We start from the raw sequence: 19,633 nt of genomic DNA on the forward strand, positions 1-19,633 counted from the left end.
CTTTCTGTTATTACCCCTTTCTAGGTGAACTACAAATGTGAGATATATAACTTGCTATAATTTGGTGTGGACTTTGATTTTCTATTTTTAGAAATACACTTCTTCCTTCTGATTATAAAGGTAGAACATATTAATTACAGAGAATTTGCTAAAGAGCAGATAAGCAAAATAAAATTATCTATAATCCCACTGTTAACATTTTACTGACTTTTCTCTTTTTATTTATACTGTTTTATATAACTGAACTATAGTTGGGGGTCTTATTTCATTTCTATTTAACATTACATCGTAAGTTGTTTTCCCTATCTATAAAATTTTTCTATAAATATTTTCATGGCAACAAAATACTTTACTATGTGGAATACTATAATTCTACTTATTTTTTTATACTACTAGGCATTTAAATTGTTTTCAGGTTTCTACAGCAAACATCTTTGGGTATAGACTTTCTCACATTTTCTTTTATTATCTTGGGTTAGATTCACTGGTTTATAATTTATATAAGTGAATTAACACTCTTAAGATGTATTGCCAGATTGCTGTGTAAGAAGCTGTACTAACACAGTTCACACACAGTTCATGGCAACCTGTGTGTGTTTCTTCCCATCCTCATTGACTGGAATGCTCTTCTTTTAGTGCTTTCCACTTTCTAAGACAAAACATTACATTACACTTTGTTTTAACTTGCATTTCTTTGATATTAAGCAGGTCGTATAGTTCTTCAAATGTTTAGAAGCCATTTATACTTCGTGTTCTCTTTATTTTCTTTGCTTATTTACCCATAGTTTTTTTAAATGAGCTCTCTACCCTTTATCATACTTATTGCAAATGTGGGTTTTTTTTCACACTGTGTTGGTCATCTTGTAATTCAGTTTATTTTGGTTTTGGTGTGTAAAAATTTTAAATGTTTCCATAGTCAAATGTCTCAGTATTTTTCTTATGATTAATTCCATTGCTGTTGAGTTAAAAAAAAATCTCCTATACTCAGAGGTCCAATAAATTTCTTGTAGTTTTTTTTTTAATTAAAAATCTGACATTAGGAAAATTTAACCTGGTTTCATAGACATTTATTTGTTCTTTGATTTTAGGTTGGCTGTGGTGCTGGAAATAGCGTTTTTCCAATTCTGAACACTTTGCAGTGAGTTTTATATATATGTATATATGGGATGTTGAGAAATTCTAGGAGAATGTTGTCATGTATATACAGGTAGAATTCTTGTTTGCATGTAAATAAAGAGTAAGGCAAATTTCAAAAGCAGTGTCTTAGTCTTAGAGCTTGATTTCAAGTGAACTGGGAACTACTGTGAAAATAGTGTCTCACAGCCATGGATTGTCCACCTCAGACTGAAGTATTTTCCTAAGCTCTTGTTTGTGTAGAAGAGTAAATAAGAAAAGAACAAGAAAAGGCCAAGAGATTTAAACCTTCTACTAAGCTGTGAATTGCTAAACTTCAAAGATTTCCTCCTCTATGCTAAAGAATATGCTATATTCTTTGCTATATGCTTATGCTATGCTATAAGCTTTATATGCTAAAGAATAGCATATAAAGCTTATATTTTAATCCTCATTTTATTGTGTTATTACTTCTGGAGCCACGCCCAGGATAAAACCTTTAGATGTCAAATGATTGTCTCTAGACTTGAAACTGTTTGGGGGCAACAGCAACTAACCCTGAGGCTCAAAAAAGAAGTCAAGGATGGGGACGGAGGTGTTCGTCTGCCCTGCCCTTCCTCTCCCACCCCTCACCTGTATGTTTTAGTGTCTCCATGATAGAACACACCTTACAAAACTTTTCTAACACCTTTTACCTAGGTTGGAAATTTACACAATAGCTCCTACATTATTTTTCCCTTATCAATCACCATAAGCACATTCCAGGACATTTCCATTGGAGGAAATGGGAGGGGCATCGAGGAGGTGGGGGAATTACCCATTATCCTAACACAGCTGCTGACAGAATTTTTTTTGTCATTCTTGTCAGTCTTTTCTAGATGTATATTTCTTAATTTAAAGATGCTATTTTAACTTTAATTATGAAAATGTAAAAGCTTTCAGAAAAGTAGTCACACAATGAATCTCCATGTACCCACCACCTTGATTCAACAATTATTAATATAAAACCAACAATATAACACTTTATTTTTAAATATGATGGGTCTTAGGATGTATCCCAAAAAGATCAGGACATTCTCCAGTACTATGATAAACCTAACATAATGAAGAGTGAGTATTCCCTAATAGCATCAGATATAACTGGTTAAAGTAGGCAGGCAGAAGTGATGCTGGCAGATTGTCAGTTCTGAATGGCCTTTCTCTTTCTGTACTTATTTCCTCTGTTATCTCTTTTCCAATTTCTGGGCTGAAATTTCCTGTTCTTTTAGCACATAGCTAGTGATCTCCAAGGTTATAATACACAGAAATCTATTACATTGGCAGTCGATTATGAGTTACTTTACGACTCATCTCAAGGTATTATTTAGCATGTCATTTCTTTATGTCTTATCTCTCCAACCACTGTTTATATTTCTTTTGGGAGAGAGCATGTTTTACCCTAATCTGTTTTTCCAGGTAGCCTACCAGTACAATATAGATAGTTTGAGCTCAGTACATATTGACTCATTAATATCTCTGATTCCCCACTTGTTAGTTGTATTTTTCCCTCTCTACTTTGCTTCACCTAATAATTGCAAGCTTTGGCCTCCTCCAGTCCCTGGCTTTTCTTGTCTGTGTCTTTATTTTGCCTTGTATTCCTATTTTAGAAATCACTGTACCTCAGTAATCTGAGCTCATTAATTCATCCTTTAAAAGGCAACCAGTGCCCTGGCCAGTGTGACTCAGTTGGTTGGAGCATTGTGCCATGCACCAAGAGATTGCAGGTTCAATTCCCAGTCAGGGCACATGCCTGGGTTGAGGGTTATCCCTGGTTGGGGCACCTATAGGAGGCAACCAATCAGTGATTTTCTCTCCCTTTCCCAAATCAATAAACATATTTTTAAATATTTTTTAAAAGGAAACCAGTGATTAACCTTCCCAAAGGAAGATCAGACTTTTTTCCCCCACCTAAGAAATTATGTTTTATTATACTTTTGGAGAGTATAGAGTTAATGTTTTACATTTTCAGAATATTTTACCATAATTACACCTTCAGAATTGAGAAGTCATATCATTTTCCAAGGATCATTTAGTGCTTAAACCCCCTTCCAGGAGAGTGCTTGGTGGTGTGGTGGTAGTAGTGATATTTACACCTGCTTGCTGGGAGAAGGGCCAAGGCGGTCAGCTGACTTTACAGAAAAGCTCTGAAATGTCACTGAGTAGTCACAAGACTTCAACTTAGGCTGCTAATGCAGTGGGAATTCAGTCTCAGAGGTCGTGCTGCTGTCCCGGTAGGACACGGGGCAAATGGCCCATTCTTTCCTTTAGCAACTAGACTGCTGGGCCTTTAGTGACCACTGCCCAAAGGTAGACTGCATAGCTTTCATAATGAGCTACACGTGGCAGTGTCCAGAGCAGCATTTTGAGTTAAGTGGAGGTTTCTATAGAACCCTGTTAAATTCTTATGTTTCTAAGTTCCTGGAAGGCAGAGGGAGATCTTCCTTTAATATTATGATAGTGATAATAATAATAGCAACAGTAAAAACATAAGAATGACTAACAGTTACTAGGTGCTTGCTCTAAATTAGACAGCTTTCTAGAAAGTTATATGAATTCATCAATCCTCATAACCACCTTAGATGCCATGTTTATCTCTGTGTGAAAGATGAGGAGACAAGAGTTTCAGAGAGATTAGCTATTCCAAGGTCACACAACTAAGTAGTAAAGCCAGGTCTCCAGCTCAGGCGGTCTGGTTCCAGAGCCCTCACCCTTAGCCATCGTGTCGCATAGTGCTGTGCGCACCCGAGTGTTTATTGAGAACATTTCAAACACTTGTGACTGCCGGCAGTTACCAGTCACAGATACATGGATTTCATAGGAAACGAGAGGAGTTTGGCTGCAGTCAGTCACTGGGTTCATGTGGGGCAGACGAGAAAGGACAGCCAGTGTGAATTTTAACTTTGATTCCGTGCTGGTTAACTTTTTGTAACCAAATTCTGTTCCTCATACTTAAAGTCATTTGGACAGATCTTAAATCGAATGCCAATCCCTAGTGCCACAGAACGAGTGAATTATACATGAACGTAGTGGTCATCAATGTGTAGCATTTAAGAGTGTAATCTGAGCCTGGGGGAGATTTTGCTAAATGTGCTTATATTCCATATTTATTTAAAAGTACTCCTTGCTTGAGGTGCTTCCTGAATCAAATCAGAAGTTCTAATTGTGTGCCTCAAACCCTCCTGCATATCCTGCCCCTACCAGTTTGGGGCCTTGAGATCAGCTCTGGTTCTCATCCCTGGAGTGTGACTCCTACCTCTAAACCCGTATTCCTTTCCCCTCCTCCCCACTTAGCCATGCCATCCTCCTCCTTCAACATTCTTAAGACTTACACCTCTAGGAGCCAGTCCCATAGTAGTTGTGTTAAAACCAATTATGTCCCCAAGTTGGCTATAAAATCCACTACCGCCAGTAGTGGTAAAATCCACTATGGGTGAACATGAAGGCCACCCATAAACCACTATAGAGAACGATATTTACAAAGAAGAAATGACAAGCCAAGCGTCATCCAAAAGTCCACCAAGGAAATATTTATTAACCAGTTCAAACCTGGTTTTTGTTCTTTTGCAGTCCGAGCATATCTGGGTTCTGGATTTCAATGTTGCCCTTTGTGTTTATAGGAATGCTCCAGAGTCTTTTCTTTACTGTTGTGATTTTGCTTCTGGAGCTGTGGAGCTGGTAAAGGTATGTCTTACATTTTCTTTAAAGAGAGCCACATAAGAATCTGATTTATTTGCTGTTGAAGTGATTGGCTGGGGTGGAGAGGATGTTTCCACCTCAGATGTTATCTGTGACCATGTTTAACTGAACTTTTACTATTTCTGGGAACCATATGATTAATTGATGCCTAAGATATAACCCTAAAACAATAAACATTGTTTTGAATTTAACATAGAGTTGAAGGGACTAGTACAGCTAGAAAGGCCAACAGCTCTGGCAAGGTGACCCTGTTCATATTTACATCCATAAAGCCTTATACACAGTCTGGCACAGAGTAGGTGCTCATAAAATTTAAATTTTTGACAAAGAAAACAACTGAAATGTCCTAGAAGGTAAGGAAAACAGTGGGGATCCTGGACTTATTTGACTAGTCCCCAAATGCTAATGAGCGCAACCTTAGCGAGGAGAGGTGTTGCTGATGTTAGGAAACGGGAAGGGAAAGGAACTCCTGCAAACAAAAGTGTGTAGTAAACACATGGAACACGATTTCTGATAGTAAGAGTAATGATTTCTGATAGTTATTCACATAGACTGTTTCTAAAATACTGAAAAGCCTAAAGGGGCAGGTAAAATTTACTTGCAGTCACACTTTCTGGAGTCTGAGGGTGAGTCAATGTCAATATTTTGGTATATATCCTTGTACTGTTGTTTTTGTAGGTGAATTGTGTGTGTGTGTGTGTGTGTGTAGACTCTAATGCAATCTTTTAAAATATAGTTTGCACACCCTACAGTTCGTCATTTTAAATATGTAATTCAGTGGTTTTTAGCATATTTACAAGTTATGCGACCATCACCACTATCTGATCTTCATCATGGCGTACATTCAAAGCCAAATGAGACGTAGAACAAGCGGTCAGGGAGAGTGCCGAGGAGCCCCTGACGCCACACAGGGCCGTCTCCCGACAGCGCTGGTGGTGGGTCAGGAAAACTGCCCCGCTCCGCCATGAAAATGCAGGAGGGACCGCAATCAAGTCCAAGTGTTAGACGTGATTTTCGATGGCAGCTTCGAAATAAGCTAACAATACTGAATCGGAAATAAAGTTCACTCACCTTTATAGAGGAAAGGCACTTGGGAGCATACTTTTTACTTCTTTGGGAGAAGTAAAAAATTGACGTTTTTATTTTAAGAAAAATACTATAAATCTTAACTAGTCTTTTTTCTTTCTTCGTATTCCTTCATCATGACAGTCACACCCATCCTACAGAGCAGCCCAGTGTTGCGCCTTCGTGCGCGATGTTTGTGATGACCGCGTGCCCTACCCCTTCCCGGACGGGGCCCTGGACGTCGTCCTCCTCCTCGTCTTTGTGCTCTCTTCTGTCCACCCCGACAGGTGGGTGACCCCGACAGGGCGGAGCACATGTGCGGACCCCCTTTACCAGTGCTAGTTTTTAGAGCTATCAAGGCAAAAGTCACAATTCTTTAATTTATTACTTAGTGAACGACGTTATGTATAATACACAGCCTTTTAAATACAGTTTTTTCTTTCTTCAGACTTTTAGAAAGAAACTGGTCAAACGACTTCATTAGTGAGCTTTCTGTCACTGTCAGAATGAAGTGAGCACATTCCAGCAAGACACATATCTATTAAAAGTGACAGTGCTTCAAGGAAATTACAAATTCCAAACAGCCTAATAGACTCCCAAGAGGGAAATTGTGCTTGGTGATCAGAAACAAACATCTTTGGTTTAGCATCTTACTGAACATCCGTGAAGAGGTGGGCTGGGAATGTACTTGGCCCCACACAGGTCAGTCAAGGGGCTTTACGAAAGTTGTTTTAAAGAAGCGCACCAGGGAATTACGGATTATCAAGATTTGCCAGATTAACCTTGAACTTTTATAATCTAACACTGACCTAGTGGCATTATTTAAATATTTATGACTTAAATTTTTTGGTTCACACACAATGTTCTAAAACAGTAAGCATAGCTTGTCTCCTTAGAGGAAGCATAAAGAGCTATTACCAGCAATTAAAATGATCACTTTTCTTAAGATTCTGCCATCTCATATGTATTAAGGCCCATGCGTGGTGTCAGGGGATATTGTGCTTTTGTAAGTTTTCTTAAAATTGGGTTTTCTACTGTGGGAGTAGATTCAGCTCCAGGAAGGAGCCTCTGGTAGTAGATACAGACTTGACCTCAACCACCTTTTGTCTGATGAGTGTGGGCCTTTCCCAAAGAAGCTGAGTTGCTGTGCGCTTCTTTCTTTGCAATCACAAGGTCACTGGGACTCTTTACAGTCCTTCTACTTCTCATTCAGAGGTGAGCACTTTGATTACTTGTGGGAAAACAAATTAGATTTCTAAATAAACCTGAATGAAAGATATTATTTGTATTTAGTGAGATGTATCAGGTTCCAGGAGGCTACTTCTTCTCTCAGTCTCTATAACCTATATTTTCAGCTAATCTGTTTAGACTGTTGGCATTATTCAAGTACTAGTAGAAAGATGGCACCTATGTGTTTCATTTCATAGTTAAAAGGATGGAGTAGGTGGATAGAGAACAAGATTTTCTACTTGACACTCATAACAGGAAATGTTTAAATTCCCAATAAGACCACAAAAGGACTATTTGAAATTAGTTTAGATAATATTTTTCTCATGATTTGAATTGAATGTTAAAGAGAGGGGAAAACAGGTGTCTTGGATTGTTTGTATAGTACAGTACATTCATTCTATTTATTTATTGTAGAGTAAACTCAGATGTATCATGTCACTTTCTTACCTACATGGGAATGATCTAAAAATAAGGTAAATGAGAGAAAGAATGCAATAGTTAAGTGAAAAGGAAAGGCAGTATCTTTAGGGTCATTTAGGATTGTGGTAGTAGATTAAGCCCCAGGAAATTTCTAGAAAACTAGCTTCTTGCCAGCTTGTAAAATCCATGCACAAAGGAACAGCAAACAGTTCAGCTAGACCTTGAGTCTACAGGACCCAGCTTTTTTTTTTTTTTTTAATTTTAGATATGGGAAAGGGAAAGAGAAAGAGAGGGAAAGAAACATCGATGTGGTAGAGGGACATGGACTGGTTGCCTCTCTCATGCCCCTACCTGCGGACATGGCCCACAACCCAGGTATGTGCCCTGACTGGGAGTGGAACCGGCGATCCTTCAGTTGCCAGGCTGGTGTTCAACCCACTGAGCCATACCAGGCAGGGCTGGGGTCCCAGCTTTAGTGGTAATAAACCATAGGAGGCTAAAAGAGAAGCGTTTACTGCTCTTCTTGTCACTAAAATAAAAGAAAGCATTATATGTTTCCCACAGACCCAAGCGTAACGTGGGCAGTCAATACGCATTTTTTAAAATATCTTCTTTTCCTTCTCCAGAGACAGGTGAGGATAGCAGAGTTGGCCCAAGTCGGGTAAAGAAAGAAAAGGGACTTTTTCCCGTTCTTGTCGGGCCCGTCTCACTGCCAGCCGCTTCCACCCACAATTCCTAGGACCTGGCCCTGGAACTGCATCGTGAGCCACGGTGGGAGGTTCAACAAAAACAGCTCCCACGGCTTGCCTTTTAGCCACAACACCAGACATTAAAGCAGAGTTGGGAAGGAAGGATTTATGGAAGGAGGCAGCTACATTCTAAACTACAGTTGACCCTTGAACCAAGCGGGGTTAGCAGTGCTGGCCCCCATGCAGTTGAAAGTCTGCATACAACTTTTAACTCCCCCAAAACTTGGCTATTACTAATAGCCTACTGGTGACTAGAAACCTTACCATAAACAGTCAATTAACATATATTTTGGATGTTATTGTACTCTTGCAATAAAGTAAGTTAGTGAAAAGAAAATATTGTTAAGAAACTCGTAAGGAAGAGGAGATACATTTACAGCACTGTGTTGTATTTGTTGACCCCGTAAGTTTACGTCATCTGTTTCCAAGCTGGATTGTCAGCACCTACATCAGTACTGTCTCACAGGATACAAAACTCTGTCATGTTATACATACTGCCAACACTAGATACCAAAAGTGAAAAGATACCATGAAAAAGAAATGCATACTCATTTAGAGGCATAACATTTCATCAGCAATATGATTGCTTTATGGTTGCCTAGTGTGGTCAATACTGTCACTGCCTGGTGGTCAGGAAATTGCAAAAAAGCTTCCAGTGTGTGTATGGGGAGAAAGCCCATGTGTAAGCGGCCCGGCGCTGCCCAAACCCGTGTTGTTCGCGGGTCAACTGTATTTGGCTGTTCATGTTTTTGCATTTTTGTTTCATGCTCATTTTAGTAACGATTGCAGAAAGAGACTTTTCCCTGTAAATAAAACACTTAACCTGAAAGTGAGTTATTTTAAGGCTTAGGTGTAGCTTTATTTAATTGCCAAAGCCTAAAGATATAAGCACAGTGTGGAAAAAAAAAAAAAAAACCTGTAATAAAATAAACAAGGAAAAGTACTTTTTTCCCCATTCATGTACTTACGTTCCAGGTTTTTTTAAGGAGCTTTTCATCTAATCATGCCGCTTCTTTCTGCTATACCTCTCTCTTGTTTACACAGTTATTTTCGTTTTCTCACTGTCCATTTCTTTTACAACCTGCCAGAGTCTGGCGGCTCTTCGCCCCATCATTCCACTGAACAGCATTTTAATTGGAAGGAATGTCCAGATTATCTGATCCCAAACCCTCATTTTTAAAGTAAAAAGTCTCAGAAGCTCTAAGTAGTGCGGATAAAGCAAGGATGGCAGGGAGTTAGTGTGCCAGCTCCCACTGACCACTCTCTGCCCAGGGCAGACGTCGATGACTGGTTTTGTGCTCTGATCTTCATTCCCCATGAGCCCTAACAGTTCTCAGTACAGCTGTCAGCAGCCAGTGTCAAACACTGGGCACTGATATAACATCTGAAATCTGCCATCTCTCGCCCATAACCACACGTAAGTCCATGAACACTTAACCAAAAACATTATGTCAAGAGCAGTGACAAGGGGTCGTATTTGATGGGGAACCAGATGAATAGAATGAATAATAAAAGAAAGAAAGTAAAGGCTTCCCACTATTGAGCTGGGGCTTGCAGTGTGAACAGAATTTAAATGGAGAGTGAGAAGAGAGTTCTTTTAGGGGAAACCACAAGAGCAAAGGTGGGGGCTGCTCGGAGCCAAGCATGTAGTAGTTGGGCTAGAGCTGATGCTTCAGGTTAGGAAGTGGTAGGAAAGAGGTTGTAAAAATTAATTGAGCCAAGTAATGATTTGACAAAACCATCATTTTAAACAGAACAGTTCATCAGTAATATCCAGAAAGAATTGACAGAGAGAACAATAAAACATGATAGGAAGCTTTTCTGTTCTCAGGCCTGAGGAGGTAGCAGGCCTATGGGAGTACCAATGGGAAACAAAAGATAGAAAAAAGTATCAAAGATGTCATTTAAAAAACAGAATTTGATGACCAGATGGTTTTGGAGAGGCTATTGGAAGACTATGAAAATAAAAGGGTTTAAGGATAAGCTTGAGGATATACACTTCAGTGAATGACGGTACCTTTGAACTAAGTAGTCAGAATAAAAGGAGTTAGTGGTGAAAGAAAGGCGAACCCTGTTTGGATATGTACAACTTGGAATGGCCTGGCATATGTGTTTGTCTTGCAAGGAAAATGGAGCAACGCCCATTTTTATCTGACTTGGAGCTACCTTAATTTGCTATAAATATCAGAAAATGTCTGTGTAGGCTTTTTTAAAAAAATTGATTTTTCAAGAGAGGAAGCGGGAGAGAGAGAGATTTGTTATTTCACTTATTTATTCACTCACTGGTTGGTTCTTGTATGAACCCTGACTGGGGATCGAACCCACAACCTGGTGTTTCAGGATGATGATGTAAACAACTGAGCTACCCAGGCAGGGCCAATGTCCAGGTGGTTTTGTAGTTGAGGTTTGGCCTCATACATCAAGCTCTATAAAGTACCACTCTGGTCATCTGGGATCAAGAAATACTCTGCCATTTGAATCTGACAATTCAGCAAGTTGGTATCCTTTTGTCTTTCTATACAAAATATTTTTTGTTTTTGCTGCCCTTATTTTTGTGGTTTAGGCTTCTTTGGCCTTGTCGAGCGAGCTTTTCTTATTTTATCTTTAAGAAAGTTAAATGTGGCATATAAAACAAGATTTCTGCAAACAGGGTAACTTGCTTTGTTTTCAAAGGATGCAAGGTGTTGTAAACCAATTGTCCAAGCTGCTGAAACCTGGTGGAATGCTGCTATTTCGGGACTATGGGAGATATGATAAGACTCAGCTGCGTTTCAAAAAGGGTAACAGTATATTCTGCTTCAAATCATTTTCATGTGTTTTAAAGAATGCCTTATTTATATTTCATGCCAAGAGTTTGTTTTTGTTTCTGTTGTTTAAGTACCACTTTCTCTGCTCACAGTTGTTGTTTTTTTTCCAGGGCATTGTTTATCTGAAAATTTTTATGTTCGAGGAGATGGTACCAGAGCCTATTTCTTTACAAAAGGTTTGCTTATCCATAAGAGGAAATAATTAGCTGTAAAAAATCTTTTTGGTTATTGTTTGCAGAGAAAAAATTCAAAAGCTCTAAAAATGGGGCTTCAGTGGTTGATTAAACATTAGGTGTCTTCACACTTTGGTGGCTACACTACTCTATGTAAAAGCTTGAAAATGGCCTTTTTGCCCGCTAATCTTTTCCAGTCGAAACTGCTTTTAAATAATCACTTGTTCCATCCTTATACCCAAATGAAGAGGCAGTCTTGTCCATTTTGGAGGTAGTGTTAGTCCAGATAGGAAAAAGATTAATGATATGCCACAGCCAAAGGAAGGAATATGATCATAAGAGTCCTTAGAAAATTACTTAGCTCTTTTTAATTTCTCATTTTAAAAAAAGCATTTAAAATGAATCTTGCATTCAAAGACTTTCCCCCAGACTTTTGTGAAAACTATTCCAATGTGTCATTTGGGGTCTCTGCAAACCAACAAAAACTCAAACAGGGGACAACTTTCAAAACACTGAAAGTTGTAACCAATAGTGGTGTATGCCTGTGCTTGCTGTGGTCACCTGCTTATGCTTGGTGTATTTGTATGAAGTAGAAGAAACCCGCTTGATTTCACATGTTTCTTCCTTCACCAGTTTGTACTGGAGTATTTGTTAGTATGAATGAAAGTTAGTCATCCCATTTACTGCTCCATGTTCCTGACTGCTCCCCCCAACCCAGTCACATGTCATACATTTGATTGCTATTTTCATCCCACAGGGGAAGTCCACAATATGTTCTGCAAGGCTGGGTTAGACGAGAAGCAAAATCTGGTTGATCGTCGCTTACAAGTTAATAGGAAAAAACAAGTGAAAATGCACCGAGTGTGGGTTCAAGGCAAATTCCAGAAACCATTACACTTGACTCAAAAAAGCTCCCAGTTGGTATTTTCACACCATTCTCATAGCTGAGCTATGTACCATGTTAAGGTACAAACCAGAAGACTACATGATTCAAAGACTTCCATAAATTTTTCATTTTTGAAAAGACAATCAGAAGAAGAAAATGCATAGACTCTGCTGTTTATCGTGGGTGAACTTTTGTATATTCTAACCATATGTAAATGATTTGGAAGAGTACACCATATTCTGTGTTTTCAAAACTTAATATGATCAAGCTTGTTTGGGTTTATGATGTCTAACCATTTTGTTTGTTTGAATTTTGTAAGCATTCAATTAAATTACTGTTATAAGTCAGATGATTCTGAGAAACCGTAACCTTTTATTTTTTAGAAGTGGAAAAAATCACCTACTCTACATATTAGTCAAACAGCAAAATTTCGCCCCCCTCCAGTGTTATCTGGTAGCAGAGAGACAGCTCACCTTGTTTCCAGAGAAAATCACACACCCAAGGCAGAGGTGTGGTGTCTTTTGTTTTGTTGTCTGTTTTCCCCAAAACTTTTTTTAAATTCAGAGACTAATGTCTGAAATAGAATTTTAGTTTCTCTTTCCTTTTCTAATATTGGGGAAGTATGACCCATGCTAATCAACATTATTTTCAGATTATTAGGTGTACAGGTTGTTGTAAATTCTACATAAGACAACTGTTATACCCAAGAAAAATTTTAAATTGTAGCAATTAAAAATTTACTTACCACCCTGCCTCAAAAAGGATATAAATTGGCTTACACGTTGCACATTATTAGAATGGAGTTTCTAAAATTGGTTTTCCATTTGTTACTAAGTACTTACATTGTGCTGAGTCTTGTGGAATAATACAATGAACACAGACAGACCCAGCCCTGTCTTCAGAGGGTATAATATAAATAGTATCTAGCTGGCAAAATAAAATGTGCACATCCCAAGCCTCTAAATCAGGATTTAAGATAATATATGAACAAGTGCTCAAATGGGGAGCTTAACAACTAGTGGACATTGATTATGAGTGACAGAAATCTGGAAGAAATGGACACTCTTAAATAATTCAGTTCCCACTGTTGTTCCTTTTTTGAATTTACTTAACATTCAACTTCCTGGAAGAATGTGATTGGTCCAGTTTAGGTCATGGATTATCTTTTAATAGGCTGGGGCAGAGCAGCTTAATTGTTGGTACCACCACAATGTATAGAATGGAGGAAAGTTCCTCAAAGGAAAATTAAGACACTGTTATTTAAAAAGGGAGGCATGCTGCCCAGCCACAAACAACACATCACACAGCAGTGGTCCTAGCAGTAACAGTGGTTCTGAGAAATAACAGTGGTTCAGAAAGGTCTCTGTGGGAAGGAAGGGGGAAGAACCAGGGCCCTGGGAGGGGCAGGTCCCAGGCTAGTCCTTGGATGTGCTCTCTCAGATGGTGAGAAAAGGCTTATATCTGGTGTGGGACATTCATGATGAAGAATGGCGGGGAAAAGATGGGGAGGGACTCGGCCCATTATAGAAAGACTGGAATTCTAGTCTCCAGACTGGAGCCATCTGAGGTTTGTTGGTTTCTCTTTTATCCGAGTCACAACATGTCATCAGAGTATCTAGAGCAGTCGAGTAAGGGGTCATCTGTGGAATGAAAAGCAAGGAGGCAGGGCAAGGAAGACTATGTAAAGGTTTTTGTGCCCAGTTGCTTGGTAGCAAGTCTTCACAAGTACAATATCAAGGTATGTTTAAACATGCATCAGTCAGTAAATGTAAAACTTAAAATTTGCCTGAGACTCTTAATTCAGTTGTACTTCATAACTAAAATGCACATTTAAAAGCCAAACTAGTGATGAAAGTATTACATAGCACAAGGGCAGTTAGATAAGTTAATGTTGCTATGGGAACCTCAGGAGATCTTGTGTCTCAATTTAAAAATCATGGCCCAAGGTGGTTTGGAAAACAACAGAAGGTAAAATTATTCTCACATTCTCACACATGTAAATTGTACTGTCTCTCTTAGTCCTAAATAGCAGATTCAAGCCAGCCTCTTGACTGGCACAGTGAAATTCATCTTCGCCTCTTTCTATAGTGTATTACAGCATGTAGTTAACCTTTAGAAACTTCAAAAATACATCCACCAAATTTGGACTGTGAGACACAAACTGTCCTCCTTTGGGCTCTGTCTAGTATAGACCTATTCCCCGTAGCTGCTCAGTGGGGCCATTTCTACCCGTGTCTGAAGCTTGGTGGTCAGCCCTTCTCTCCATTAGTCTACCTGAGTCAAACCCCACCTCCCCCACCCCACCGACTTCGAGTTTCCTGCTAGACAAAGTGTAGATTTTTGGCAGAGGGGGAAAAAAAAGAGAAAGACCTGGTTTGCAATATTGCCTACAGGTATTAAGATGGCATGAGGTATTGCAAATATATCTGCTTGGGTATTAGTTTAAAATATATGACAATTGCATGTAATTCTAATTTTCCCCTTATGTTCATAAAGCTAGGACCAGTGAGTTAGTCAGTGTTTGATATTTAAAAATTCATCTTCTGAGGGAACTAGATGTTAAAAGGACCATTTTCTTTCTAACAGAAAAATATATGTTCCTTCATCTTCTTAGAATACAGAAATAATGAAATATGCTATATTAAAAAATGCACCTTCAATTTTTTCCCATTTCTCAAAATTCACTTTTGAGCATTTTCCAAATGTGAAAATCCTCACACACAGGAAGAGCTGTTTGAGAAGGTTGTGAGAAAAGCCAAGGTAACAGTTTCTATTTATAAAAGTTTTGCATGCAGCATGACACATTTGTCGTATTGAAACACCCAGTTAATGTGGACTTCTGAGAACTTATTTGCTGTTTGTTTCAGTTCCATATGCTTTGGTCTCTAAATTATGAACACTGAAGCTTCTACCATTATGCAGTCTAAATTGTTGCTATACTCTAGTTTGTAAGTGAAAATTCACCTACATGCAAAGAGCTGCCCTCCTGGACATTTGAACCATTTGGATGGTCAAACTTCAAGTATTTTAAATTCTTGCGCCCAAAAATTCCTATGCTATATTTCTATGGTCTTCTGATTCATCAAAGGCAAGTTTCCAAGCTGGAACGTATCTTGCATTGTTACTTCTAGTCGGTTTTAATGTTTATTATGCTACTCACCAGTGCAAATTACTTCCATCCGCATCCCTAATAGACCTTGCAGAACGTCCCCCCCCCCCCCCCCCCCCCCCCCCGCCCCTCCGCTTCCTGCCTCGATTAGTCGTCAGTGCAGTGTTGGCTCGGGTATTTTTCCGTACTTGTGAAAGTGCGTTGTAAATTCTAAAGCACTGAATATATGTGAGGTGTTGTTACTAATAAAACATTTACAGTCTACATAAGGCAGATGCCGAGGACTCCAGCAGCAGGAACTTTTCCAATGGCTTTATGAGACCCGGTGAGAAAGTCGGTGAGGTGCTGCCGAGAGGTGTGGCCTGGAGACAGACAGGAAGCCTGGGTCCTGGTCCTGTTGAACTGCTTAGCTTCCCTTAGCTTAGCTCTGCCTGCTAAAGTTTTTATAGACTACACTTTTATTTACTTCGTGTAATCTTCAAAGTCCTGCGAATTAGTTTTTATTATGACTAACATATGAGACGAGGATGCTGAGATGCTGGCTAGATTCTGGGGACAGCCACACTTTGTCCCCAGACCTGATTCCAAAACCTCTGCTCTCGTCAGTGCACTTTTATTTTATTTTTTTGGATATAATTTTTCATTTTCTTACATTTTATTTATTTTTAAATGTATTTTATTATATTTGTCCATTACTGTGTGTCCCTCGTACGTCATCCCTCCCCCGCCCCTGTCATCAGTGCACTTTTAATTGAAAGGCTCGAGGGCTGCTCAGAAAGCTGCTGGAGAAGAAAGAGAGTTCCTGAATAAAATGGAGAGTTATAACGATGAATGGGGATTTGGATCAGACAGCCTTCAAGGTTACTATGGCTCATTCTAGATCCAGTGATCTATGCAGTAAGTAGGCTGCACCTGTCCCCAGGAACAAACTGGGGAGGAAGAGAAGAAAAGGAACTGGGAGCAATGATGAAGCAAATGCTTTCTCTCCATTCTTCCCAGCATTCTGTCTAATTCTGCTCTCGCCCCACCCACTTCAGCCTTCAGCCTTCAGCCTTCCACTCGGCTTCCTTCTGAGTAAGCAAAGCACCCAATACTTGCATGCTCCTCACTTAAAGAAAAAATTAGTCTGTACAGCAAGGGTGGGGGAAGCCTTCAAAGGGACTCAGCTCTAGCATAATCTAATATAGATGAATTCAGAGAGTGTCAATAATAAAATACGAGCAAAAATATCTTTATTTAAAACATTGTATGTACTTTAGTGCCAATTCAAGCATGAAATATTGAGCATTTCTTAGAATATGGTTTGGGATTTGAGAGACACAAAGGTACTAGCAGGATAGCTTTGGTGTGGTTATAAATACAAATAGAAGTAAAATAACAGTTGCATCTTCATTTATAATGAATCGATATTGTGGCCTCAAAGCTACAGAGAAGAATGGATGCCAAAATCTGTCATGCCTTAAGTGACAGGGAAGAGTCTTGGAGACAAAATTTCTTTTTCCTCTGAGTATGAATCAGCAACATGCAGTAACAAGCAAGTAATAATAACTCTGCTGTGAGTGCCCACAGAGGGTAAGAAAAACAGCACCGAACTGAAAAGGCAAGCGCACCTGCAGGAGGAGGGGCCCAGGCGGCTGCAGAGCACGGCTCCCTGGAGCACCGTCCTGAAATGTCTCAGAGCACCATGACCCAGGCTCTGGCAAGCCGGGTTGGCATGAGATTGATGGAGCATATTAAAACCTCCAGATGGTGGAAGACAGCCCACCCTCCACTGCCTCTGCAACTCATCAGAGACAGCTACAAGGTACCACTACTTGTCCAAAAGTGTAAACAGCTGCTTGGATTCTACAGCACATGAGGTTTCACAAGCACTTAACCTTTAGCAAGGAGCAGCTAGAGGCAGGTGAATGAATAAATACACATTAACACTGGAGGGGGAGGAAAAATACTATTTTCTTCTACCCTTCTAAGTCCTTGACTAAGACATCTCTGTATTAAAAGATAGATGAACAGTTGAAAAACAAAAGTTTAATACCATGTATACCTCCCCTGTACACAGGAGAGACCCCGGGTAAACTGGGTAACTCCCCAAAATGTCCAAAGCCATCACCTTAAATGCCACCTTCAGCTAAGGACAAAAGATGTTCAGGGTGGGGAGCCAGTTCAGGGAGGTAACCAGGAAAAGCACAATAAACAAGGGCAAGGTTGTTAGGCAGATTTGAGTTCTTGCCTTCTCCATTGATAAGGGTTTCTAGAGAGAGTCATCCTTCTCTTTCTGATACTGAGAGGGAGACACTGTTACAAATGGAGATTTGCCTTGTTTAAATGTCTCTTAAAAGTAACTTCACCCTAGCTGGTGTGGCTCAGTGGATTGAGTACCACCCTGCAAACCAAAAGATTCAATTTCCAGTTAGAGTACGGGCCTAGGTTGCCACCAGTGCCCAGTGGGGACATGCCAGAGGCAACAGATCGATGTATCTCTCATACATTGATGCTTCTCTCCCTCCCTTCCCATCTCTCTAAAAGTAAATAAGTAAAATCTTAAAAAATATATGAGTAACTTTTACTCAGTTCTCAGAGCTTTTCCTATATCTGCTATTTTCTTAAAAATAATCAGCCTAAAATAATTGGTATGCCAAAGGGGTGTATTTTGGGGTAACAAATTCTGCTCCCTTTTACATTACATAGAGAAAAAAAGATGAATACTTGAAGAGCACATGGACTCCATACAGTTACAGATAGTGTCCATTTAGCTGTGTCCTTGGCATCCCAGTGATGTGCATCTTTATCTTTGATTTTCTCCAGCAGACAGGTTCCCCTGGAGGCTGGGCCCCAGAAAACACATGCATTTCTACCAGTTATTCCCTGCCAAACTAGCGAAGCCATCGGCTGCCTCCTAAAAAGCCCCTACCATCATCTCTCCTGCTTGGGCCGATGGGGGTTGTTCCCGGAAAACTGAGTTTTGTTATCCTTCTACAAATTTGTTGGCAGTTTTCAACCCATTCCTCCTTTCTCAGTTAATCTTTATATATTGATTACTGACTTTCAAAAAAATAATGAGGACAGCTATCACCCCATGTATCTGAAGCCTTTTTCATAGGGGACAAGTGCTAAAACCAAGTGACATCCTAAAATTCATGATGAGATACTGTTGTGTCAATAGCATTAGTTTTTTTCTTTAATGTTATGTACTTAACATAACCAGCGCTCCGTAATTGCTGCCTCTTTTCTCTCATTCTCTCAGCTCTTGCTTCCCAAGAGTGACTTGTCTTTCTCCTGAGGCTGCCCTGCTGAACAGAATGTTTGGCATAAAGAATGTGATAGCTCTTCATACATCCTGAGTTATGCCCCACTCCCTCAGGCGAGCTGAGACAGGGTCCCCTCAAGCAGCATTTGGAACTAGCACCGAAAATCACCTGAAAGAGAATGGCTGAAATTGCCAGCATCACATGCTGCACTGAGGCAAGGAAATTTCTGTCTCCGAGGATAATTGCTTTTGTCATTGCTCATACTTCTTCCTTCAGAGTCCTCATTTATTTTCATGTATATATTCCATTTTGACCCTCTAGAAGATATTTTTAAAGGTGTCTCTTTTAAATCCAAGTGAAAGATGAGATTTAGGATCCAGAAAAGTATTTATTCTATGAGTGTGTCCTTTCCATGAATGTATGTGTTCTTAATCAACCAGCCTTTCCGAGGTCTCTTCATTTGCTGCCTTGTTTCCTAATAGAACACTTGGGCTCTGGAGATTAGTGAAACAAAGCTTCGTTATAACCATTGTCAAAGTAGGAAATGTCCAAACCTGGAGAGAATTTTTATGAGTTCATTTGAGCCAAACCAACGACAATTGCCAGGAAGCAAAATCTCAATGGATTGAGGAAAGGCTACAGAGAATGGCAGTTTTTCACTTTATTTTATACATCATAAGGACAGGAGAAGGCCTAAGGGGGTTACATGAAATCCATTGGTGATAGCTTAGGGAGGCCGGAGAAAGCAAAGTGGGGGAATATCTGAGACTGGATAAAGAGTGAAACAGATAGACACATGTCTTTTACATTGGTGGGTGGGGGTAGTTAACAATTAACATTTATAATGCATAGAGACAGACGGTATACCTGGTACAAGATAACAGTGAGGGCTTCTGTGGTTTAATGCTCCAGTAGGAGATTGTGCCCTGAGAGGTCTAGAAAAGGAAATTACCCTGACATTCCAAATATGTATTATTGCAGACACAAAAAGACAACAGACAAGCTCAGTTAAGGTAAAGGTTGACCTTTGTCAGGGAAGATGCAGGTCTAGGACATGACTACCTGACATGAACTGCCTTTCATCAGGAAGTTTTCATT

At 39.6% G+C, this 19,633-nt stretch overlaps 1 protein-coding gene across 3 annotated transcripts in view; it reads left to right on the forward strand.

Moving 5' to 3' along the window:
- The window catches only part of METTL8 (methyltransferase like 8), a 76,424-nt gene extending 61,894 nt beyond the window's left edge, over positions 1 to 14,530 (forward strand). For all 3 annotated transcript variants that reach the window (XM_028509439.2, XM_036023298.1, XM_036023299.1), the window contains 6 exons: positions 1,089 to 1,138; positions 4,770 to 4,833; positions 6,058 to 6,200; positions 10,986 to 11,092; positions 11,230 to 11,295; positions 12,050 to 14,530. In XM_028509439.2, coding sequence (XP_028365240.1) covers positions 1,089 to 1,138; positions 4,770 to 4,833; positions 6,058 to 6,200; positions 10,986 to 11,092; positions 11,230 to 11,295; positions 12,050 to 12,240 — 621 coding nt within the window. In that variant the 3' untranslated portion in view covers positions 12,241 to 14,530. The remainder of the gene's footprint in view (positions 1 to 1,088; positions 1,139 to 4,769; positions 4,834 to 6,057; positions 6,201 to 10,985; positions 11,093 to 11,229; positions 11,296 to 12,049) is intronic.
- The last annotated feature ends 5,103 nt before the right edge of the window (positions 14,531 to 19,633 follow it).

Source organism: Phyllostomus discolor, chromosome 4, assembly GCF_004126475.2.
Source record: "Phyllostomus discolor isolate MPI-MPIP mPhyDis1 chromosome 4, mPhyDis1.pri.v3, whole genome shotgun sequence".
Classification (NCBI taxonomy): Eukaryota; Metazoa; Chordata; class Mammalia; order Chiroptera; family Phyllostomidae; genus Phyllostomus; species Phyllostomus discolor.